At 33.6% G+C, this 25,950-nt stretch overlaps 2 protein-coding genes and 1 long non-coding RNA gene across 3 annotated transcripts in view; all 3 read right to left on the bottom strand.

The window, feature by feature from the left end:
• LOC124359386 (sestrin homolog) overlaps positions 1-25,950 on the bottom strand; it is a 209,442-nt gene that overhangs the window by 163,968 nt on the left and 19,524 nt on the right. The gene's annotated exons all lie outside the window — the stretch shown is intronic.
• LOC124359387 lies at positions 1,750-24,574 on the bottom strand. Its single transcript, XM_046812082.1, has 2 exons — positions 24,439-24,574; positions 1,750-3,949 (listed from the first exon to the last, which is right to left on the bottom strand). The coding sequence occupies exons 1-2, from the start codon at positions 24,566-24,568 to the stop codon at positions 3,600-3,602; spliced, it is 480 nt and encodes a 159-aa protein (XP_046668038.1). The 5' UTR covers positions 24,569-24,574; the 3' UTR covers positions 1,750-3,599.
• LOC124359388 lies at positions 21,777-23,448 on the bottom strand. The gene is made up of 2 exons (XR_006922147.1): positions 23,319-23,448; positions 21,777-22,101 (listed from the first exon to the last, which is right to left on the bottom strand). It is a non-coding gene; the product is annotated as an uncharacterized LOC124359388 (long non-coding RNA).

Here is a 25,950-nt window from a genome sequence, read left to right as displayed (position 1 = left end):
AACTCATATTAACTAAACGATGTAGTAAAGAATCTAGATTACAAAGTTTCATAAAGGCAATATTTTAACTAATATGAAAGGGAATTTGAAAAATAAAGCAAATAATAATATGTAAACCATAGTATTATTTTAAAATTGAACATCAGTATTCTAAGCTACACATTTTTCCATATACATTATGCAGAGTGTTGTCTGACACAAGTCGATAACTAGGTCAACAACACAGCACTAAATTGTTTATTGTGTAGGTTATCGGTCGCTCATTAAATCTACAACTGACGAGGCAATGCCTGTTATTAATTTCTTGAAAAAATGTTCAAACTAAGGAAATATTAATTTGCTGCTATGTACATATTTTTTAATCTTCCTGATGCAAAAAATTCTTACTATTGCAATTAACTAACCAATTACTTATTGAAAAATGATTTGCTGTTGTTAAAATCAACTTGATCAATTTGTAGCAAATACTCAACATTTTATAATTTTTTTATACTCCACGATTTTCTGTAAAAGTTCTGTGTAACAATAGTTCAAAACAGTGAAACATATTCATAGCTTTATATGTTGTCTAAAAGAGAAAATCAAATGGTGATTTATTGTTTTCATCAATTTCTGACTCACTCCATGGTGGAGTTGTGCACATGTCACAGCACTAGTATCGACAAAGCAATCATGGCTTTAAGTGCAGGGGCATTTTTAAGCTGCCAGCTTTTTTATTACTAAAATAACTTGTAATTATCACTATATGAAATTTTTGTATAGAATACCAGATTGGCATAGGTTTCAGAAAACAGGCTTCAAAGTATTGGTTATTTTTTAATGTTTACAATTTGACTGTCAGCTAATTTAATTAGTTGACTTGATTTCTGCCACTGTCTCAATTACTATTAGCTGATTCAGAATCACAGTATTTTCTCACAAGTTTCACTGTTATTATTTGGGAGATGAGTGAGTTTGAGGTTAAAATCAAGACCACATTATTATTACCGATGATGCCAGGTGGGCATTATAGTAATTTTTATGTTAAAAGTTAGATTTAATCAAAAAGTATATTATTTTGAAGTTTTATTACTATACACGCGTGTATGTATTATATCTAGAGTTAAATGTAAATATTTGGTCAGTGTGATATGTGTCCGTACTAAAAGTATCGATGACGTCACAATGCCTGTGTCAGAGTACTTTTTATACAAAAAAACTTTTTTCATAAGTCATTATATTCTATGATTACAGTGCTAAATGAATGCAATAGGCTAAAAATCAAAGTTTGAGATTTCGGCTGCTATTCCACAAAACATTGATCGTTTTAATTTAAAAGTATTAAACTACCTCTAAATATTTGATCCATTGGGAAAGTATTGCCTTTTCACTTGTTATCGTAAATTTCATCACTGTACATAAAGAGTTTTAGAGTATATATTGTACATAACAATATATTTTTATATTATTTTATCTTTACAAGTTAAAAAATTAAATCAGAGGTCAGTAAATAAGATAAAAGCTCCACAATACCAATATAGCTGAGAGATTGATTGGTTTACGATTATCTCTGACTGTCATCAATAAAGAAGATTAGAAATAATTGACTCCAGTTTGGCATTTGACTCATTGACACATTTGACCTCTTCATTAGTGGATGATGAAGAGATGAGCAGGACCGTGCAGGTCTATGTGCCGCAACTTTAGCACCATCGGCCACATACAATATAAACAAAATACTTGAAAGGATATTGAAATAAAAAATGTATATAACAAAAACATATTTATTTAAAATATTGCTTTACAAAACAGTTATAAATACAGTAGTTTAATATCTACATTACATTCTGTACATGTCTTCCTTAAGGAATGTAGGCAGTTAACAGTTATACAAATAAATAAATCACAAATGTGTTACGAAAATATAAGTGATGATTTTTTTTAATGTTTATTGTGATGTAGACAAAAAGCAACTTTTAAGTACAATTAATAAAACCGTCAAGTAAGTAATATATACTGTTGCCAGAGAACGAGTCATATTTCAGTATACTCCATTTTACACAACATGTTTTTTGTAACATTTTGGAAACAAAATACAGGTCTCTTGATTTAGATAAATTGGTCTAATACTTTAACATGATATAAATAATATTAATGAAATGTTTGGACCTACAACTTCTAACCTTTACACATTCAATCATTGCATCCACTTTAGAGATTATATATTTACAAATTAGAATTCATTCACAGCCATTTTTTAACTCGTTACATGTTAATTACAAAATATTAGCTTTTATATATTAAACTATCTACATAATACAAACGGATATTTAACACTTTATATCAAGGCACTTTCCACTTATCTTAAACTCTGTAATATAATCCTACTCCAATATGTGTATCTACTGGCTGATAATTCCAATACTAGATTTTACACATTATTAAAACACATGAGCTGTTCTCTACAGTGACTGAAATTTTAATTAATTTTTAAATCTTTTACTGATTTACTAGGTAAAACTTGTTGAAACTTTTTGATTATTTCTTTTGATATATGAACAAATTATTTAATGAAAAGACAGTAGACTGCTCAATCATTACCCCAGAATATCAAGACACCACTTGATTTCAACCACTATTTAAAGTTTTTATATATAAAAAACGCTTTTCATTATTTTAAGGGTATTAACCAGGTAAATACTTTTTTTTTAAATATTTTTTTAAATCAAAATCAATTTAAGAAAATTCATAACAATTTGTCAGGCCCCTTTGAGTACCTAAAGTATTGAGTATGTGCATACTTTATACAGCTCAAAAACACTGTCAGCTATAATATAAAGTAAATTCTTATGAAATATGAAAAAATGTGCATATTATAATTTATCAACTATATTACATATTACAACACATTAAAAAAAATACAATAAAAGTTATTGTTATTCAATAGTGAAATGTTGTTAAATTTAGAGTACTTTGGATAAATAAAAATAAAAAAACTCAAATAAGCTAGATATAGTAAGTGCAAATTTGGTAATAGTGACAGATCTTAGCGCACGCTGCAAAATGTCTAGTGCCCGCCTGTGCACTCATGGTTCATGTGCAGACCATTTTTTACTGAATATTTCAATTAAATTATTGAAAATGTCTTTGAACTAGGTACGTACAATATTTCTCAAAAATCAACAATTTAGGTGCATTAAACATCATACAAATTGTGTCGGTTAAAAAAATGTAATATAATAATCAAGGGAGAAAATAAATTTTGACAAAACATGAATTTAATGACAACATTCTCAACAATAATTTTCGTATCCACAATCATTGAGTTATGTATCAGATTTCAATATTTCCAAACTTCTTAACAGACTTTTAAAATTCTTATAAATGCAAAAAAGTTCTTGCCTGTCTGTAATTTTTCCAACTCATTCCTAAATGTACATCAACCAACCTATCCTTCTTCCCATGTCGAAGGAAGAGGTCATCTCCTCCGTTTTTTGGTTCTCTTTCGAAAATGCCAAGACATGGTTCAATCAACTTCACAATGCAACACACAACATTTTAGGTAACCGCCTTCTTATTTGCAAGCTCCTTGAACCTCACAACTTCAAACTCCTGCAGAATCATACCGAGAACCACTGATATGTCAGCACAGCGGCTATCACAAATATACACACTCCACCCCAGAGACTACTGGGAGGGGGGATCTCTTCTTCCCAGGTTCTTCTCCCCCAACTGTGTCCATCATCATCCTCCTCATCACTCCAGTCGTGTTCATGGCTCCGCTCCGCCTCCGCTCTCAGGTACTCTAGCACCTCCACATCACATCGGAACTTTACCCTTTTCCTCTCATCTCCGGAGTCTCGCCGCCAGAAGAGCTTTCCACTGTTCCGCCTGTCCAGAATCCAGTTCGGGTCTCTGAGCTCTTTCACTGCTGTCGTTGTCATAATCACCAGGTTTTTGTATTTTATGCCTGCAATACAAACATTTCACATTAGTATTCTACTATGTTACGTCAACACCTTAACATTGCAGGTACAGTTATCCAAATCGTGTACCAATTATTGCAAGAAATACACTGAAGCATAAAATTGTATTTGCTTGAGCTTGGATCATTAATTAGGCAAGAAATTATTGTTCTGTCAATATAAATTAACTGATCATCTATCTATGTTAAGATAAAACATTGTGAGAAAAGATGGCATTTAGGAGCTAATGAACTATACTTTAACTTTCCTATCTTTGTAATAGCTTAAAAACTGAGAAACATTTACACATTATCCTTATTGTATAGATGAAAAAATGTTGTTTGTTCTGTGAGTAACATTTTATCACCACTCACTGTTTGCATTACTCAGGTACTTTGCCTATCTCTTATGATTTGATTTGTTTTACCTGTTCTCTATCGCAATTGTAAACATTTATACTAACACATTACATGAATAAAAAGCGATCTACGACTGAAATATATACTGTCTTAATTTAGAAAACCTATATTACACATGGCAACTAACAAACTGGGCTAAATTCGGTTATATGTAGTCTATTCTTATTTATGTATTGAATCTTTGTTTTCTTGACACATTTACATATATCCTGTTCCATAAGCAAGTTTTCATATTCCAAATTATCGCTCGTTAAGTAAGAAAGCAGCAGTTCTTTGCTTTAAATTTATTATTGACTATTTTAGATCTAAAGAGGTGGCAGATTTGTTAAAGGTGTTTGCGATAATTATGTGTTATACAAAATTAAAACACTACAGCTCAAGAACTGATATCTATTCTCTTTTCAGGTACAAAATTTAAGAAATAAAAAGTTAACAAACAGAGAGAATCAACACTAGATCTAAAATGCTTGATCAATTAAAAAATTTAGAAAAATTGTGTGTATGAAATTTTCAAACATGAAATTGGAAATTTTATGATTTATGTGTGTAAAAGTTACTAATGTTATTGTTTTATTTTGGACTTCATATTGTTTGGATTTGTGTTTCTCGATTTTTTAAATTTTCGTATCACTATCTTATGTCTTAGGTTTTAATCCAGTATATAAATAAGTGGATATCTAGGAACTTGTCAAATATTTGGGGATATGTCATGATCTTATATATTGTGTGTGTAGTAAAGAAGATCATTCACTTACTATTGATGTTGTCTCTAAGAGGTATTAATTAATTCTTTTTTAATGCATATTAAGCATAGTATCAGTTTCTGAGAAAGTGATTGGCAATGACATCTAGACAACTCTTCTATAAAGCACACCCAGAAACATATTAATTTATGGAATTCACCACAAAAATGTATGAAGTTTATACATTTTCTGCATACTTTGAGAAATTAAATTCACTTATATTTATACATAAATAGTTCTCATGGCTCAGTGAGAAAAAATAAATAGATTTATTTTATGGCTGCAGGAATATCTCGTCAACATTTTTTATGAAATGTAATTATATCCAGAACACTTAAAATTTTTTTCTCTGGATTCATAAATGATAACACAGTTGAGAATTTGTTTAAGTTTAAGCAGTCCCTATACTTAAATAAAATGGTGTACTGTACTGAGCGGGCTGACGAACATGCAAGTCCTACCAAGAGGACAATTGCAGAAGGCCACTGATTGCGGTAGAAATTTTAATAGTTAGATAGAAGAAAAGATTTCTTTGTTCAGTATTTTACAATTTCCACGATATTTTAGAGGTTATCAAAGATTCACCTATAAATATATTTGATAAACTATAATATTATAGTAGGAATGGCAGTTTAGGCACTTTTAAGGATTACGATGAAGACGAAAATCTCTGAAAACTTTGATGTATGTAATAAATTCTCCTGTGGTCGAAGGCTAAAGGTATAAAACGTCTAAATCCAATGAAAAATGGACAAAAGGTTATTGTGTTGACGATTTCGTAACTGTATCTGCAGCACCGCTCTTATCAATGTCACTGCCAGTGTCACTTCTAACTGATAACCTTTGAACAGTCGCAGTCGTGTCACACATAGAGAAAGAGCAAAGGTCTACTGTTCCGCGTGTCCATTTTTGTACCAGTACTGAATATGGAAACAACACTGCAACAGGAATGTTACTGACATGATGCATCGTTCCATAGATGTTACAAACCTGTGAACAGTCTTGTTACCCAGAATACAAGGGCAGAGGTCTACTGTTCCGCGTGTCCATTTTTGTACCAGTACTGAATATGGAAACAACACTGCAACAGGAATGTTACTGACATGATGCATCGTTCCATAGATGTTACAAACCTGTGAACAGTCTTGTTACCCAGAATACAAGGGCAGAGGTCTACTGTTCCGCGTGTCCATTTTTGTACCAGTACTGAATATGGAAACAACACTGCAACAGGAATGTTACTGACATGATGCATCGTTCCATAGATGTTACAAACCTGTGAACAGTCTTGTTACCCAGAATACAAGGGCAGAGGTCTACTGTTCCGCGTGTCCATTTTTGTACCAGTACTGAATATGGAAACAACACTGCAACAGGAATGTTACTGACATGATGCATCGTTCCATAGATGTTACAAACCTGTGAACAGTCTTGTTACCCAGAATACAAGGACAAAGGTCTACTGTTCCGCGTGTCCATTTTTGTACCAGTACTGAATATGGAAACAGCACTGTAACAGGAATAATCAATATAGTAAAATGATCTGAATGTCATATACAACTAAAATACAACAATGGATCATGAGTGAAAGGAAAATTATCTACGCAAGACTGCAGTGGGTTCCGCGATGGCCTTCATCACGTATTTACGTTGATGACGAGACGTGGTCCAATGGAGGAATTAGAGAAGTGGTAAAAACACGGTAGTGAAATTGTAATGAATCTCATAAAGAAGAAGGCTGGATTTACTTAAAAACAAAATAAAGCATTTTCATAAATACAGTAAAAATAAGATGCCAACAGAAATATAATTAGAGAATATAGTGGAGACTTAGTGGACAAGCGATAAAACCTCTGAGATCATAGAAAAGGGAAGTACGGTATAAGTGAAGTCAAAGTCTATTAAAATGCATACTACAGTATTTAAATGGTTTAATGCGTTTCTTTATGTCGGTTATAAATCTTAAAATCTTTGTAATCAAAGAATACAAATACAAATTACTTAATTTCTGTATCGTTAGAAATACTTCAGTGCAAGGGACCTCACTACTGAGAAAAGTGGTCTCAGCACAAAACCACACCTGCTTGTAAATACACCACATTCCTGGTGGTTTTCGTCAGGATGCTGACCACTCGGTATCCGCCAAAAGCGAGTTTCGACTGCGTCACTCCAACATGACGTCACAGACGACCTTGTTCTCTTATCTGTGCGTATCGAGCCATTCTGTACGGTTTCCAGTTTCAACTATTAGTTGTTCTAATACAACGTTTCCTAACTGCTGGGGTTAAATAACTTTCATTCACACAAAAACACTATGTGTGTAGTATGTATGTATCTCTACGTCCCGGATTAACGTAAAACTAATTGTTTGTCTCATTAGTGTATATTTCCATAGATTGGGTTTCAGCGCATTAGGTTCTTTACTTGGTAAGATAATTAATTCTATGCTCAGATATTACAATAAACTTTAGATAAATAGCGATTTCCGTACGAATACTGCCAGTTCCATTTAAACAAAACGATTCATTTATTTGAAATGAGAAGCGTTTATTTATACACATAATAAAATTTATTATAATTTGATTTTAAAACGATGTGTTTATACAATCATGTGGCCGAGTATTATTATGAACAAGTCGATCATATAATTTTATCTCAAAATGTTAGATTACACAGTACCAAAATTAACACATTGTAATTTAAGAATTATTCCTAACAATATTGGGAGGTATAACGTACTGAGTCAACAATAAATATAGCTCATCTGCCACTAGTTAGGAATGACGGAGAACTCAATGTTTTTTATTTTAACTCTTTTAAAGTGAATCTGATTTACGTGAAAACAGAAATTTTGTAAGATTGCGATTTGGCAATATATTTATAGTACTTAACTATTATTACAGTTAAAACAATTAGGACATTTTATAGTTTCAATATTTAATTTAATTTATGTAATTAATCAATAGAAGCAATAATATTAAACTATCGTTTATGATTCAATTTGGTATTTAACACTGATATTAAATTAAATTAGTGATAATAGATTTGATTGTAAAATTGCGTTCTAGAAAGTTTCAAATAAGGTAATAGGAGTATCTTTTGTTTCACTTTTCGCTTTTTGTTTCTTATCTTGTCACAAAACTTGGTGATTTTAATAGGTGTACTAAGTAACAATTTGTTCTGATTTCTCAGTCAAAAATAAATCAATCTTGTATGTACATTCCTTACGTTGCAATGGTTATGATCAAGAAGCTAAAGAACTAGAGCTTAAAAGCCAAATTTGTAACAATACTTACTATTCCCTTCCTCTTAACTCATGCCCAATAGTTTGAAATGTTATGTCCTACTTATGATTTGTAAAATAAAATCTTCGTCTTAAAAAATTGAGCTATTGTCCTATTTTGGTCTTTATGCATTTTACTGACATTACGAAATATTATAGTACACGTTTTTTTAGTCTACCCATTGAAATTTTAGACTTGAATTACTTAGGTTGTGAAACAACGTTTTTTCTATAGCCTACATGACTTGGCCTAGTTAACACGGAATTAATGCAACCCGTTATGCTTGCTTACACACCGTTTGTAAAAAAGATACATTTTACAACTAAAGGGAACATACAGTTAGTGAGATAAGTAGTTTTATTGCATATTTTGATGCAACGGGAAATTATATTTACGCGGTTAAGCTCACCAATCTCTCAGCGTAGTTTCTCTGAATTTTTAACTGTACCTGTTTGCACTGAATAAATTCACACACTATCCACCATCGTACTGGTAGACAATAAACATGCTTTGTGAACTATTGACAGGAAAGTAGCACTCTACACTGTAAGACGAGAGCGAGACTAAAAATGAAAGTAAGCCAAATAAACTGCGATAATATTAATTAATTTACAAACACACCAATAAAATTAAACTTTATTTGTGTTGTGTTAATGTTCTATAATGCATTTACTACCTGACATCTATAACCATTTACTAATGATCTGTAAATATTATACAAGTAAATATTATAATAACTACATTAAGAAATAAACTTCATCCGTCATATCTAATAAACGTCACTCCGCATTATTTTATTTTCAAAATGCACACTCATACAACAGTTAAGATATATTACAATGTCTAACTTAGCAGCTTGCAGAAATGCGAGCAAACATACAAATGAATGAATGAGAGAGGCAAGAGAAGGCGGTGTCCAGGAACAACGGATATGGTAGCATACAGTGGCCATTGTTTCATTCAGCAGTGATGATTTACATACTGATAAGATAGGGCTTCCGTTCCGACCTTGATAAGACCGCTATCTTGTCGCCTCTCAGTTCCTATTTTCTGGAACTGGCCAGTGCCGTAGCTACTATTATGGGAGCCTTAGACGTCCATATCTAAAGAATCTAGTTTCAATAAAAATGTAAAAATCACTTCAAGGGATCTGATAATTTCATAAAAATTGCGGTATTTATGAAATACATAAGTGTTGTATGAAACAATAATGTTTCCTTTAGTGAAATAAGACCTATTATTGTTGTGTGATAATTGAGATAATTGTTTTATAGACTGTCAGTATCTAAGCCAACTTTGTACGGCGAACAGATTCAGTATTTATCGTTGGATGCGCGATATAAAAAGAAACTTATGTTGTCACACATAGAACTATAATAAAATATTTACCTTTAAGTAACAGGGGTTTACACTCCTAATGTATAAAACAAGGTGAATATAAATAAATATTGCCTTCAAAACAAGAATCAAATTACACACTTCTTACAGGGAAATAAAAGGCTGAACGCATAAATATCTATTTCAAAGGCGGAAGTGAAAATATTCGTGTTCATATATTATAAGCAGGTCAGGCCTTGCATCGTATGTCGGATATTAGTATAGATACATTTCTCTGCAGGAATTATTTCCTGACTATGAAAGTAAAAACAATCAGAATCAGTAAACGATAAGACAGATTTATTATAGAACAAATGATTTCTTTTAACACTTTTGGTGTAAGCTTAGTTATTTCCATTTTCGAGATAAGGATTAAAAGAACCTAAGGCATTGTTTTAGAATTATGAATTTTCAGTTTCTTATTCACAGTGTAAAGAAATAAACAAAAAAACTACTAAAGCCATTTAAATACCAGTCAGATGTTGGCCTTGAAGAGAAGTAAGTCTGTGTGTTCGCCAACAGTTTTTATTTATTTACTTTTAAACCAATACATATAACCGTAGATAAAAGTATATATAATGTTGTGGAGGTGTTTCGTGATGTGTGCAAAACAATATGGCAGGTATAAAGAACTCTAAAAATTAGAAGAAAATAGAAGAATTCCTCTTTAGATTTTATAAACTCCGTATATAGTACTTTATAGTTCCCTAGTTTTCATATAGCACTTTATATACTTATAAGTGAAACTCCTTGTTGGAATCTACGAATTTATACATAAAATACTATGCACGTATCAGATTTACCACATATGGTTAAAATGCTTCCCTTTTCAAAACTTGTTTTATAGAAGTACTTATAAACCAATCACGATTGTATCTAAAATGTTAAGCTTTGGCATCCATGAGTTTAGTTAGATATGACTAAAAAGGTTAATAATATTTTTGGGATTAGTATTTGGATTGTGAACATTTCTATGCCGATTCTTAGTGAATATTTGTGGCTTATAATATGTAATGTGAGTTAAAATATGAGTCGCGATATACGGTTTTTGTCTATACAGGCGGGTCGACAGAAATGTATTTAATTAAAGGAGGAAGGGAGAGAGAGAGAGAGAGAGAGTGGACAGAGGGAGGGAGAAAGAGAGGGAATTGAGAGAGAGAATCTTTCTTAGAAATGTGATAGCAAACTTCTATTTAAATACTGGATCGGACCACTGCGTTGTGCGATAACATAGATAAGGCCGCCACAAAACATTCGCACTATTATGTAAAAGTTAAAATATCTCTTAGTAATTAGTGATTACGCCAAAACCATCAATCAATCGATGATAATTTATTACTTTGGATCTTAGGTCATGAGTGATCAAATATCCTACCCGGTTTCAAAATACATTATGTATCATACTATTCCACATGAGGGCGGAGAGCAGTTGTGATGCTGTGTGATTCAACTTACAGTAATCTTCTAAAAAAAAGAAATCATAAATCTCAAGAGATTTGTATTATTGTAAATACTCGATGATTGTTACACAACGCACCGAGTTGGAGAAGAATTCGTAAATTTTACGAGATTTGTATTATTGTAAATACTCGATGATTTCAACAGAACATACCAAGTCGGAGAAGAAATCGTAAATTTTACGAGATTTGTACTATTGTAAATACTCGTTGATTTTAACAGAACACACCACGTCGGAGAAGAAATCGTAAATTTTACGAGATTTGTATCATTGTAAATACCTACTCGATGATTGTTACACAACGCACCAAGTCGGGGCGATAGCAGATAGCCAATCAGCTGTTGACGAGTAACGAGTAAACAAGACCGGTAAGCTAACATTTGCACAACTTGTCAAGCTTTTGTCACAGCTACCGTTGTCATCACAATATTGTCCTTCAAGTAAATTATTTAACACAAGAATTAGTTTCGATCGAAATAACACATCAGAACAAATAAAAAATAAAAATTGTGTAGAAAAAATGTAAATTTGATAGTAAAAGCGTAGTCATATTTGAAAAAAACACTATACATTGTCCGCAAAACCGTGGCCTTTGAAGGATGTAGCCACCCTAAGTACAAATAGATACCTGACTCTGGGGGAACATACGAGTAGTACTACCGGAAACGGTGTAGACGGGTGGGTAGCCAGTTATCCGCGCGTTTGGCCTTTTTGGCGCGGAAGCTAGTTTCAATATTTGAGTTGGGCGACAGCGACCCAACCAGGCGATAAGGGTCAAGGCTAACGCTGACGTGGCCTGCAAACACCGACTGGGCTAATAATATACACAGAGTTTGTTTTTCTACAGTTCAGTTTGTCTTGAGAAAGTTAGTGATGATAATAGTGAAACTTTATACAAACCTTAGAACATATGTACGGATTCAACATTAAAATAGCCTAGCTTAATATAACGCGAACAAGGAAATAGTTGATTATATAATTCAATTAATTTAAACATGCACCACGGAAAATTGACTGTATCTATTTACATCAGTCTGCACGAAAATACAGTAATTCAATTCAATAATATAAACAATCAAAACAGCGAAAATATTAATTTTATTTACAACGTTTTGCTTATAAATTATCAAACTGAGCGATTAAAACCATGCCGAAATATTACCAAGGACATAAATATTTCTGTTGATAAGGAACATATCAGACTACGTACACGCACGTGCCTAAAACTCCGCTTTCCATCCATTTGAAACTATTTTTCATTTTTCGAACAATCCTACGCACAAATTCACGTGAAAAGAGGGTAAAACTGATAAAAGTACGAGTACATTAAATTAAATATCTATTCAAATGATAATAGAAAACCCCTTGCAGAATTTTTATTAGAGATAAATGAGGGCGCCATGGTTTATCTCTTAAATTAAGTTGTATCACCTTTTCTATGAGGGTCTGTACGTTTGAATTGCTTTTTTTTCTAAGATTGACACATGTTATTAAAAAAAACAGAATCAGTTTTAGTTGTTAGAAACTGTGACTGATCATTGGAACGGGTAAAATATAAATAACCATATGTTCATAATATGTGAAATCGGTTTCAACATTCGCTTTAAAATACAAATAATTAGAAACAAAATATTTGAAAGAGAAAAAAGATGTGTGCCAGGTATGTTTAAAATAACTCACCGAGAACCAGGAGATCAGAGGACAGACAGACAGGCGACGGACTTGACTACTGACTCGAACAGCTGGGTTTTCATTGGTGCGTGGTCAACAAGGCCAGCGAACAGGCTTGCCATCTCACAACGCGTCACAATAGCAGGCTTGCCAATGTCGGTACACTCACCGGCTACTGAGCTGTCTGTATCCATGACCGAGATCAAATCGCGCGAAAATTACCTAACACAGCAATTGTATACCGGATTCGTCATGGGGAATCGATTATAATATTTTAATTAAACTAGATTGAACTATTTTTCTTTTATCTAGGCCTACCTCGATCATGTTTGTCTTACCTAATATGACGTTTTTAAGTATCGTTGAAATATTAATTTGAGGTTTCTGTGAAAAAAATACAATTCTTTTGTGCGTGTTTGGATTTAGTTTTTAAGCTTTAACACCCGCATGTACAAAAATATAAGGGATGAGTATTGACGGTTGCTGAATTGCTACAAAATGTTGATGAACATCCTCTGACTATTTAAATTGTATTTTCATATGTCTAAATGAATGGAAAAAATTCTTTTGAGGTCGAATTTTATAGAACCTCATTTAAAATAGTTCTAGTGAATGCTGTATGCGTAGTGTCCTCCATTTGGCATGCCACGTATTTTACAAGACAGGAAGTTTGATTCTTAGTTGAAAATGTATAATTGATATTAATTGTATATAATATATGTTCAATTCGGGATGTCTGACAAAGAATCAAAATTTAAAAAATGCGAGTAGTTCAAAAGAAAGTTACACGTGATCTATAGATTATTCTCTTAGACCTTCAAATCGAATTTGATACACATTTCGAAAGAAATTGTAGCTGTAGCAATAGGAAATTTGGCACCAATTCCTAAAAAGACTTTTCATGCGTTTTGATACCATAAAACTGCACCTGAATAAAAAAATACTCTTAGGTAAAAACTTTCTTTTATTAAAATTATGACATTTACAAATGTATTGAAAGTTGCTGCATTCACATTCGAAAAGCAATAACAACCGCATCAAAAGTATGTCACTAAGTTGTTATAATTTTCATGTGTCCACGTGTCTTATGGGGCGGAGTCTGGTTTCTAGAATCGTATCTGTAGCAACGATTTACTTGTCCTGAGTAACAACAAGATTCCATCTCCCTATCCTGCAGTGAACTGTATGTCACTAAGTTGTTATAATTTTCATGTGTCCACGTGTCTTATGGGGCGGAGTCTGGTTTCTAGAATCGTATCTGTAGCAACGATTTACTTGTCCTGAGTAACAACAAGATTCCATCTCCCTATCCTGCAGTGAACTGTATGTCAGTCACTAAGTTGTTATAATTTTCATGTGTCCACGTGTCTTATGGGGCGGAGTCTGGTTTCTAGAATCGTATCTGTAGCAACGATTTACTTGTCCTGAGTAACAACAAGATTCCATCTCCCTATCCTGCAGTGAACTGTATGTCACTAAGTTGTTATAATTTTCATGTGTCCACGTGTCTTATGGGGCGGAGTCTGGTTTCTAGAATCGTATCTGTAGCAACGATTTACTTGTCCTGAGTAACAACAGGATTCCATCTCCCTATCCTGCAGTGAACTGTAACCTCTTCGAAACTCGACACACAAAAATATCAGTTGCACTCGTTTCTGACTTCACACCAACGAAAGATGCTAAGTTAGGAACGTGGTATACACTTATCTTTGAATATAACACCTTTGCAATAGCAAAGGGCCACATCCCAAAAATTCTATCCCATCGAATTCAGACAATCTTATAGGATGACTATCGACAATCACTGATTACCGTCGATCAGATTACCGCAGGGACAATATCGTAGAGAATAACACCGATCATGTTTTCAATTACTTTAGTCTCCATTTATCAATACTATAGTATCTTGACCTTTCTCAGTATTTCAATCCAAAGATAGTATGTTTATCAGTTGACAAAACTGCAACGCAGACGAGTCAAAGTTTCCGCTATCGCGACACGAGCGCGCCCAGGGATTGGTGGGTCCCACCACGTGACGTCCTGCGTCACACAACAGTGACCAATACAGCTGATAGAGATTAGGTCCAGTTGATAGCCCCTGAGTCTGGGATAGCAGATATAGCGCATCTGTTTATTTATCACAAACAATATCCGGTCTTGTTCTCAATAACTAATAATATCGTCCCATATTGATATTTTTGTTGAATATTTATTCACTGCTCTAATGAAAGATTACGTTTTGTTTTCATATTTAGTAGAAATGTATAACTGAGATCACATAAACTAGGACCATACGTTTGTCAGTCTTATTTACGCTTTACTGGAACATGTCGCAAGGCTTTGTGTGATGTCTCGTTTTAACGATTTATTTTATACAAAAAAAAAAGATTAATAAAAACAGGAAATAGATAGCAGTAGAAAAGGTATCATACGTAACATAGGCGTGGTGTTCAGAGCGTCAACCAATTTTAATTCATCCAGCTCCCGAACGTGGTTGGGTATATAGATAGCTTGATCCCGCATAACTCCAACAGTGCTGGTGAAGTGCCTCTGAGACGTGAGACCCGAACTGATCTCTACGCTCTAATACCACTCAATTCCGCTCCAACTGACCATGCATGATGAACAGGCGTTTTTCGCATCAATAGAACCAGAATCTACGATCGGTTGTCAGCTTCGTGGTACTATCAGAGCAAGTACCCCGCACTGCCTTGCTGTCAAACACAAAGAACAGCTATCCACGTGCCAACATTAAATAAAGCCACGACACAGTACCACGACGCTTGGAACTGGTACCGCACTGCAAATTTAATGCCCGTATCCTCTTGTCGTAAATGTTCTTGTTGGGACAACTGAAATAATCTCGACCTCATATTCCAAAGCAACCACTCCTCTTCTGCTGGTAATTCGTACTGAAGATTGTTCTCCAACGTCATGAAAAGCGATCGCTTCTCGCTGCATTAGGAACTTTTACAAAACGATCTTTGCAAATCTGTGGCGGTTGCCAGCATCACACTAGACCACTAGGCACATCCTCGTGTAACCGCAGCTATCGCACCACAGAACCATTTTATGATCTCAACTTTTCCAATGTTACTTTGCTAAGCAATCAAATCGGTTAAAGACGAAGTAGAAATACGCGCAATATTACATATCCAGTGTCAATGTATTCATTGAATATTGCTTAGCACCATACAAACAAACTGGTATAGAGTAATAGAGTATAACAATGAGCACTGTTCAATGTTCCAAGGATCCTTCGTTTTTCGGCCAATACACATGACAATATTCACACTCTAGCTTTATGAATTACCAATTTAACACATCGGGGACATCCCTCGCGAAGAGTAAACTTGGGCCGCTCCATCAGTTTCGTAGATGACAGAAAGGTTGTCCCTTGCATTCCACACACTGGAGTTTACAGTTTACAACTGGGGGGTAAAACTCTAAAAAACACAATTTCAAAACATAATCCCAGGGACTCCCTACAGTTACTTCAAACAACGCAGAACTCCGCTCATAAACGCTTGCTTGATATTATATCAATTTCGGTAATTAAACAGAGTGTTAATAAAGTCTCGTGATTCTTCCCATCTTACAAGGAGGATGATCTACAAGGAGATCGACAAAATATTTAATGTCCATTAGATTTATTATGATAAATAAAACTAACTTGAAGCAACACGTTTGTTTATGTACAAAAATCAAGCAACCATACACAGTCAAGAATTAATGGAAGTTTACAAAACTTTTTACTAAGGGTTTCTAATTCAAATAAACGTAATAAATGAAATCAGCTTAGAAGGAATACCTTTATACAGGGGTGCTGAAAAGTCTTGAAACGGTCTAATGACTTCTGTACTCGTAAACGTACAAACTTTGTACAGTGGCATAGGGCATAGAATTGAACTTTAGTATGGAATCAGTAGCTCTTCACCACCTCAGGGCGATGACCCATAAGGAGTCGGTGAAAAGTCTTAAATGTAAGCATAGGTCGATATGCACACCATTTTAAAGGTCTAATTAGTCCTGTCATCATGCAGCAAATTAGAATCCAAAAGGTTAATCATAAATAAAATGGCGGCGGCCGATAATTTCAATACTGATCTTATATGCAAGTGCAATAATGGTTTAATTTTATTCTAATCATATCAGATGAAACTACTTAACGTGATTACTGTACACAAACACGTACTTTAAGATGTACCGCAAGGATGTCCTGCTATTCTTCTATGGGAACGGTCGATATAAAATTTTAATGTTATCATAGGTTGATATGTATATAACTTAAAAGGACTAGTCAAACAAATAAGTATATACATGCTTCCGATAATATGTTAGTTTGTTTATTTAAACACATGTGTGACTGAAACAGTCAAATACAAAATAATTTCATCGTAAAAAGTAGGGGCGGTTCTGTGGTATAATGGTAACATCCCGGGGGTTTCTCACCCGGCAAGTGAGAGACCCGGGTCCCGGAGGAGCAAGTACTTTTTGCAATTCAGTGTTTATTGGAGATAAATTAAATCAGGTTATTGCCACTTATAAAAAATGTAATAAATGTAAAAGGTCGTTTGGCAGGTATTTTCCCTTCCGATCATATGCTAGTGTGATTATTTAAACACATTTGTGACGGAAACGGTGAAATGCAAAATAATTATTATTGAATCGAAAGAGTAAGGCCTCCTCTGTGGTGTAGTGGTAACATGCTCGCCCGGCAAGTGATCGACCCGGGATCGAATCCCGACATAGAAAGTACGTTTTACAATTAAATGTTTACGGAAAAATACAAAAATAAATCTATATATAAGTCAGACAAAAAGTTTCTTATTAACCTTTAATATTTCGTTATATAAAAGTGTACACTGGTATAAGGTTTAAAAAATTAACTAAATAAACAATATGTCTATGTATATATATCTTACAATATATGCTATATATGTATTTAGAAATTTGTATATAAGAAAGACAAAGATTTTCTTGATAACTTTTAATATTTCGTTATAAAAAGTGTAAACTGATATTAAATGTTGTATAAAATTAACTAAATAAATGTGGTATAAAAGTAACTAAATAACCAAAATGTCTATGTATATGTCTTACAACATATGCTGTTAATGTATGTAAAGTTATCTAACAAAAGTTTACTAACTATCATGTTCTAACAAAATATAGTGATTGTAGGCCAATGTACTGTAATTCAGTAGCTCAGCTATAGCTACTTGTTAACTGGTTTGATTACATAACGAATAGCATTATTAATTCTATGACCATACCTCAAGTCTCCGCTGTATGTTATCCACGCCGTTTACCAAACGCTGTTATATAATCTAGCACGATGGGCGACATAAAATACCAAACAATGGTAACACGTAACAATAATAGCCGCTTAATTAATCATCTCACTTCCAATGACGTAAGTTCCACATTTTAATGGTGTGTTTTCTTCCTAACACTCACCTTCAAATGACATTGCGAACTGTACTGTCTTTTAAGTGTAATAGTAAGTTTTTTGTGCGTTGTAAATCTATATTCATCAAATGTTGGCGGACATCGAGCTTATTACGGGTCTATGGAGCTCACTTCATCTAGTAATATGAAATAGTATATAACAATATAATATAATATAATAATTATTATATTTATACATTTTTTAATGTTATCTGAGTATGAATTAAAAAGGAAGACTGCTAATGACTTGTTTAATCGTGTATTTTATTAAATTTTATGTGCCATTTAATAAGAGCTATGTTACTGTAAGGAAGACTGGACGATATTATATAATATTTGAAGAGAACAGTCGTATTTTTTTTAGTTTTACTTTTTAGAAAGAGGAAAAATTACAAAAGTTTCAACCCCTCTCCCAAAAATGGGAGACAGTACCCAGTGACATATTATTTTTAAGGTATAAAAACAAGAATGAGATAACGCAAACTAGATGTCTCTAAATGCTACCCTACCCAAATTGGTGATTATATTAAGTTGGAATATTCCTGACTACTTTTGGCCAGCATGGTAGTGGTCGATAGGTAAAATTAGTTTTATAATAATTTTTCTCTAAAATGACAATTTTATGGATGAGGCTAATATTAAAACAGCCTCTAATAGGTAGCATTTTTGCACCAGGACGTGTCTTGAGGAGACAGTGAAAACTTATTTGACACCCTATGATGAGTTATAATTTCAAAGGTTTCAATCCTTCGACGTAGTGTAGGGGTAAGGCTGTGACTACCTAACCGAGAGGTCACGAGTTCGATTCTCTTAAAGGAATTAGAAGTTTTCATCTTAACAACGTTCCATACCATATATTATAACGCCACTAGCATTGAAAGAATTCCCTAAAATTAAAAATACAAATACAATAAATTAAGTTAGAGTATATATTTAACATTCATATAAATGACAGTAATCGGTGGGAGAAAACTTAACTTGATAACATTTTTCCTATTAGCACAATTTACTGGACAATGAAATGTCTCGTTAACTTTATCATAACAATTTATAATAACTATCCGTATGCCTAAAAATGTTGAACAAATTTATTTAACTTTAATTAACTCTCCCCCGTATTTTAGAAATTTCTTATTTTGGAAATTGTTACTTTCAAACCAGTTTAAATTTAATATATAATTAAAGGGTAACATCAAGTATTTGATAAATAACTCAGTTAAAATTGTTAAATCGTCCAATGTCTAACTTGTTTTGACAGGAGATTTTCAAATTCCAAATAAATCTAAAAATAAAAAAGTTACATTAGAAGATCTTTAAAATTTGAACAACCTAACTTTACAGACTAATCCTTATAATTTTCAATGAGCTGTAAACTTACAAGTCTCTTTGAATCGTGCGTCTTTTTATCTTCTGATCAAGTATTTCCATACAAAACCAAGTAAAACATAAACAACCAGAATACTGAGATCAGACTTAACTCGCCCGATATATTAAAATGTCTCGTCATGCTTGAATTGTTAGTGTTTCATTTCTTGTTATAACCATGACGAATATTTCTACATTGTAACAGTGTTGATTGAGTATCTCAAACCGGCAAAGAAAGGTTTACCATTGGATACATCGACGGGCTTACCCTATATTATACAATGTGCCTTGAGATAGACCCGATTCTCGTTTTGTGCCGCGCCGGCTCCTGTAATACAGCTTGCGGTTTAGACTTTTGAAGGTGCTTAAAAATTAGGGTGTATTGCATATCTAATCTCATTTAATATCTATTAACCCTTGGATGGCATGGAATATTATAAAGGTTGCATCTGAGTGGTGAAAATAAGTATTTTAACCTTTAAAACTAGTTGATTTATAAAAATATTAACATTTCTTTGGTTGCTGATGTTTAATGGTACTAGCTTATAAATGTAAATCTTGGCTAATGACGTTCATTTATTAATTAAACTCGTCTTTCGTTAATATTCGAGTTAAAGTAATAAGCACAAGGGTATGTCCAATTTTTTCGAGGTGACTGTTACGGGCGGTTCGGCAGTCAATGTTTTAGCTAAACTCCAGAGTTGTAACAGGTCAACCGATTTAAGACCCAGGACTTGAAGATAAGGGTTCGGCAGTCGGTGGTTTAGCTAAACTCTAGAGTTGTAACCGGTCAACCGGTTTAAGACCCAGAATTTGAAGAAGGGGTTCGGCAGTCGGTGGTTTAGCTACACTCTAGAGTTGTAACCGGTCAGACGGTTTAAGACCCAGGACCTGAAGATAAGAGTTCGGCAGTCAGTGCAGGCTGCCAAATTCTGGATTTAACCGTTTCGCTTCGCGAATTATATGTTTATAATCACGTTATGCCTGAATAAATGAAACATTAACATTTTGTTTTTGGATAAATAGAGATTCCATTTCAATTGTTACACTCGTACCATGTTAAGGGCACGCACGCACTTGCTGTGCACGTCCGTGTGTGTCCGGCATGCGTGCGACACTCCACACTCACAGCTACTACCAGGGGGGGGATGTCACAACTTACAACCCACAATTGCAATTATATTCAAGTTTTAATTTTGTTGTTAAGGAAATCACAAAGTGACCTATGTACAGTATTTCAATTAGTAATATATTAGTTTAATGTGACACATTAATATTAAATTTAAAAATTGTCTAGTTCAATTTTAAGATTGACTCCACACTATATATAGCCGCGGGAAACAGCTAGTATATATATATATATATATATATATATATATATATACTAGCTGTTTCCCGCGGCTTCGCACGCTTTTCGTAAGTTTTGCCCGCGTATGAGCATTTCTGGTTGAAGTAAATTATATTTCCAACCCCGATGTAGATTTTACCTTGATGTCACGATCAAGAAAATATGTCAAAAATGTATTGTACATGCATAATGTATTTTATTACAAAGTGGTCTACCACTCAACCTTTAAGTTCAACCAAAAATTTAGTTTAGACAATTATACATCATAACTTAGCGCCTTCAAATAGTGTTTCACTGTTTAATATACGTATCTATCTCGTAATTGCAGGTTATAATGTGCAGGCGCTTTGAAAACTTTTCTTCATTTTATTCGTTTATATTCACGACATAAGCGAATAATTCAGATAATAACTATCCTATCTTCTAAGTTAGACTAAATTACGGATACATGTGAAATTTGATTGAAATTGGTTCAGTCGTTTTGGAGTTTATTGGCAACATACATCGTGACTCAAGATTTTTATATATATATAAGATATATATAATTATAATTTGTGATAAGTTCCTGAAACTTTGTGTTTGGAGACAACTAACTAACTAACTGTGTGTTGACACACTATGTACTTACTCATTTGTCCAGAACTGATATTTTTCGATTCGATTTTAATTGTAAAGACAAAAATAAAGAGATTTTAAAGGTAGTAAAAATTCTAACTCAAGCTTATGAGTATATTATAACATATTACATCTTCACATATAACAATTCGTGAAGGGTTGATTTAATGTGATTGTTGATATATGTGAATATAGCTCCAGTGCATCGTCCTCTTAGTGCGGTATCTGGAATTAGACCTAGATTGCACTATATTTTGTAGTCTAGGTGTCTCTGATGTCGAAACTATGTAAAAGGTTCGTTTTGAGCTTCTTCGTCAACGACTTTGTCTGGATCTCTTTAGACGAAAATGAATCCATATCCAGGAGTCAAGTCTGCGACTGCGTTAGATTCCAGACGCTGCAATAATAGTGGAACTCCTTGTTACCTAAACAGAAGCTCTCTGCCAAATCCATTGTCTACAATAAGATGGATCAGAAGAGGGATTCTTTTAATGATAAATAATATAAGCATTTATTTTAGAAGAAATTAAAAAGCAAAACTTTTCCCATGTAGTAATTTTATGCAGTTAAAATTCTCATTACTTTATGGATTATCTGTATAAACTGCTAGTAAATTTAAATTGCATAAAGTTGGATACGGCAAAGCATATCCTATAATTTCTTCCTTTAATACTTGCCTCAAATAGTTTTCCTGTGCAAAAACCTCTTTTTGTTACTTCTCGCGTTACAATATGTCGTTAATATAAAGTTTAATAAGGTTGTATACGGCAGGGCATATAATTTAGGATCCTAAAATACGGATGTAATCATACTACAAGAAAAGAAATTAATTTTCTTGAACTAAATTATTTCTATAAGCTTGCATAGTATACTAGCGCACACAAGTATTTACCAATGGCCATATTTATAAAGGCAGCAATAAAAACATCACTTTAATTTTCTTTATCGGACCAGACATTCATTTTGTAATGTCCTAAACATATTATTCAGGTATTCCATAGCTTCGCAACTGATGCGATAAAATTGAAGAAATGGTGTGTGAAATGTAATGAGTATCTCTCCCCCTCCCAACATAACAGGAATAATATCTCTATACCCCGTTAGACTCCGGAATATACACAGCAAAACCTAGATTTGTTAAACTCCAAAGATTACGGTATAAGGACGCGGCTGCCGAGCCCGATTTTTGCCTTCCCTAAACTCCGTAGTTTATAAAGTTACAGACTTTCAAAGTCCTGGACATTTCGAACCCTGACTGCCAAACGGGTTTGTATTGGTGTTTATAAACAAAGACGTGCCAGATGAATTGCCTTCAATTCGTGCACCAATAGTTGCGCAAGCGATCGAAGTGACTGGCCTTACTGTATCGCTGATTAGTACACAACAAACAACAAGCATTACACAATTCTATCAATACCTGCTCACGATAACTGTTTCTAGAACAGTGAGTATTATGTGAATGCTGTCCGATGTGTGTCAAGCAAGACAAGAGACAAGCTGTCAGCCAAGTCACTGATACAGACCGTGATAGTGATAGTGGCGCCGCGCCCGCCGCTCCGGCCTCACGCGGGTTTTGGGTGAATGAAGTCCAACAGAAGCGGATGCCGAGAAAGTCGGCTCCACCTCACCTCCACGTACATACCTGCGTATACCGTTACCGGCCCAGACCATGACCATGAAACCGACAGTATGCGTCCGTTCAGGAGGTTGAAGCTTCTCAAGTGAAGAATGCAAAGGCTGGCCTGGATGTATGCGAGTACATAGCATTTACAGTTGGGTCCAAGTGGGTCACTGGAAGAAACGTTTACATTTTATCGTCAGTTTATTTGATTTTTTTAACACGCAATAATTTTTCCAATACGGAGCGCAACTGAGTCCCAAAGTAATAAAGCCTCTTGATAAACAATTACAATACAATATATCCGGAATAGTCTAAAAAAAAGTAAAGGACTACAGACCACGTCGACGGAGAACGCGGAATAAATCGTCGGTACACGTCTTTGAAGAAGTTGTAAATGTTTGTGTTTGTATGTGAAACCTCTAAATTCCAAATATATGAAGTATCCTTATTAGGAATCATAATTAGGCCAATTTATCCTTATTTTAAGATCATCAGTCACCGAACTATCAAAATCTTCATTCAAAATATTTCAGAAACCTACTCTCTTGCTCTTTAGAAAGCCTAGTGTTCCTGCTATTTGCTGTAAGAATGTGTTATCCTAAATATAACGAATTATAAACAATTTTAAATGTAGAATTTAAAAGAAATACGTACCATGAATAATACAGAAATAGGTCACTGTGATGGACAAACAATCGATATGAAAAATTTGGATCGACATTTGGTCGAAGCAAGTAATTTTAAAAAAAATCTAAGCTATAGATTCGATTAGAGTATGACTTTAAATGTAAATTTTATGTATAACCACTTTAAGAGTAAACTCATAAGGTCCTTTTAAATAGTGTGTACTATCTAATCACTCTTCTTCAAATGAGAAATGTCATATTTGAGACAAACACATACAAAAATAATACTAAACAGACGTGTTTTGCAAAAGAAATTAACTAATATAAAATCAGTTATTTTCGTGTTACATTTAGTTTGAAAAGATATATTGCCACAACTGTGCAATTCAATCAATTTCAAAACGTAGCAACTAACGTGAAAGACATGCGCATAACACTACTAAACGGCAAAGTATATAAAGCAAGACTCAAGCGTGTGAACTTGATTGGCACAGGAAACGTAGAGATGAGCTTACCTGGTGACACAGTGCAGCAACGCGACGTGTGGATGTGACAGATAGGGGAATGGAATGTGTCGCACGCTACAGTCTCCCCTCCACACTCCACAACATGTACAACTTCCAGCGTCAGCGCCATCAGTCGCATACAACTCCCGGCAGATGTAAGTGAAGCCGTTTTAATTTGCGGGGCTTACGATTAAGTGTAAAACAAGGACATTTTATGAAAGGCGAAAACAATCTCGATAAAATATACAGTAATTAGTGTAACTTTGTTGTACGAGTTAATGTACATATATATTGTTTGGATCCTAAAATAAATTACGTATTTTATTCTCAATAGAATCTAGTAAATGCTCTGTTCGAGTTGGATAATACTCGTACAAACAAGTAGGCTAATACAAAATATTCCCTAACTGATATAGGTAATATATTGCTATCAAACTTCTCCTTAAGTTACATTCTAGATTCGCCCATGATTTTTAACATTTGAGCAAAAGAATGTTGGACAACACCTAGCGCCTTCAAACCGCCGAAATACTTTTTCTTCGCAGTATGGTGTAGCGGATTGCGTTCGTTACTTTGCGGAACTTATTTCACCAATAAAGTAAAACAACAATACGAACATTGAACATTATTTCCTCGGTAGAGTGATCTACAATGAAGATTTTACATTTCAAGCCTGATAAAAATGCTTGAAAGTTTCTCATTAGGGAACTATTAAAATTGATAACACATACTTATATAATAAATTCCTAAATGCTACTTTTTTATACACGTGCTAAATAAAACGTTGTGACGTGTTCTTAAATGCAAGGACATTAACTAGAAAAACTATAAATTATATAACATTTATACACTTTTCTTGTTTAATGTTTAATGTATACACGGAAATATTTTGGAAATCTTATAGGCTTAGATAGAATTTTGCATGTCTCATAATTAGGGTAACTGCCAATCATTCATTTATCTAACATCTCTCGGGGCATGGTAAATTTACGAAACCAAATCTTGGATTTTATGGCAATGGGAGCTAGTCAAAGTACCTCATTTTTATTGGATGAGGTTCTATACTTATAATTTGAGAAGGCACGGCAACACATCTGAGGCTCCGCTATAACATAGGGAGCAGATGTGTTTATGAACAGCTATGAACTGTGTTATTATTAGAAACACAAAAAATGTTTCACTTTAGAAACCTAGACTGTGTCATTTATGATAAATATATTAATACGATTAATGAGCATTTAATTTCTACTTGTTGGACAGTGATGTTAGTACATGCTATAGATTTAAAAAAGGGGGAATTGTATGATATTTGTTTTTTTAAACAAATACAATCGTGATTTTTCCAACTTATGTCTGTCTCCCACAGTTAACTGTATTAAAAACCTTCTCAAACCTTATTACTATAAACTGTAGTACATAGCTATAAAAATATTTTAAGGAACTGATTCAAACTATTATCTAATATTTTTTTATGAACATTGTAGCTCAAAAACTTGATTACATTGAGGTGTTGACAGATTT

The sequence above is a fragment of the Homalodisca vitripennis genome, chromosome 4 (genome assembly GCF_021130785.1).
Source record: "Homalodisca vitripennis isolate AUS2020 chromosome 4, UT_GWSS_2.1, whole genome shotgun sequence".
In the NCBI taxonomy this organism is placed as follows: Eukaryota; Metazoa; Arthropoda; class Insecta; order Hemiptera; family Cicadellidae; genus Homalodisca; species Homalodisca vitripennis.
The sequence above is the reverse complement of the archived record's forward strand: the minus strand, read 5'-3'. Positions and strand labels throughout refer to the sequence as shown.

What these genes read in the sequence shown, in the direction of transcription:
- LOC124359387 (XM_046812082.1), bottom strand. Translation starts at nt 24,568, where the DNA reads ATGCGACTGATGGCGCTGACGCTGGAAGTTGTACATGTTGTGGAGTGT. An exon ending in TTGCTGCACTGTGTCACCAG is followed by an intron (nt 3,950 to 24,438) that starts GTAAGCTCATCT and finishes TTTGTATTGCAG; the next exon opens with GCATAAAATACAAAAACCTG.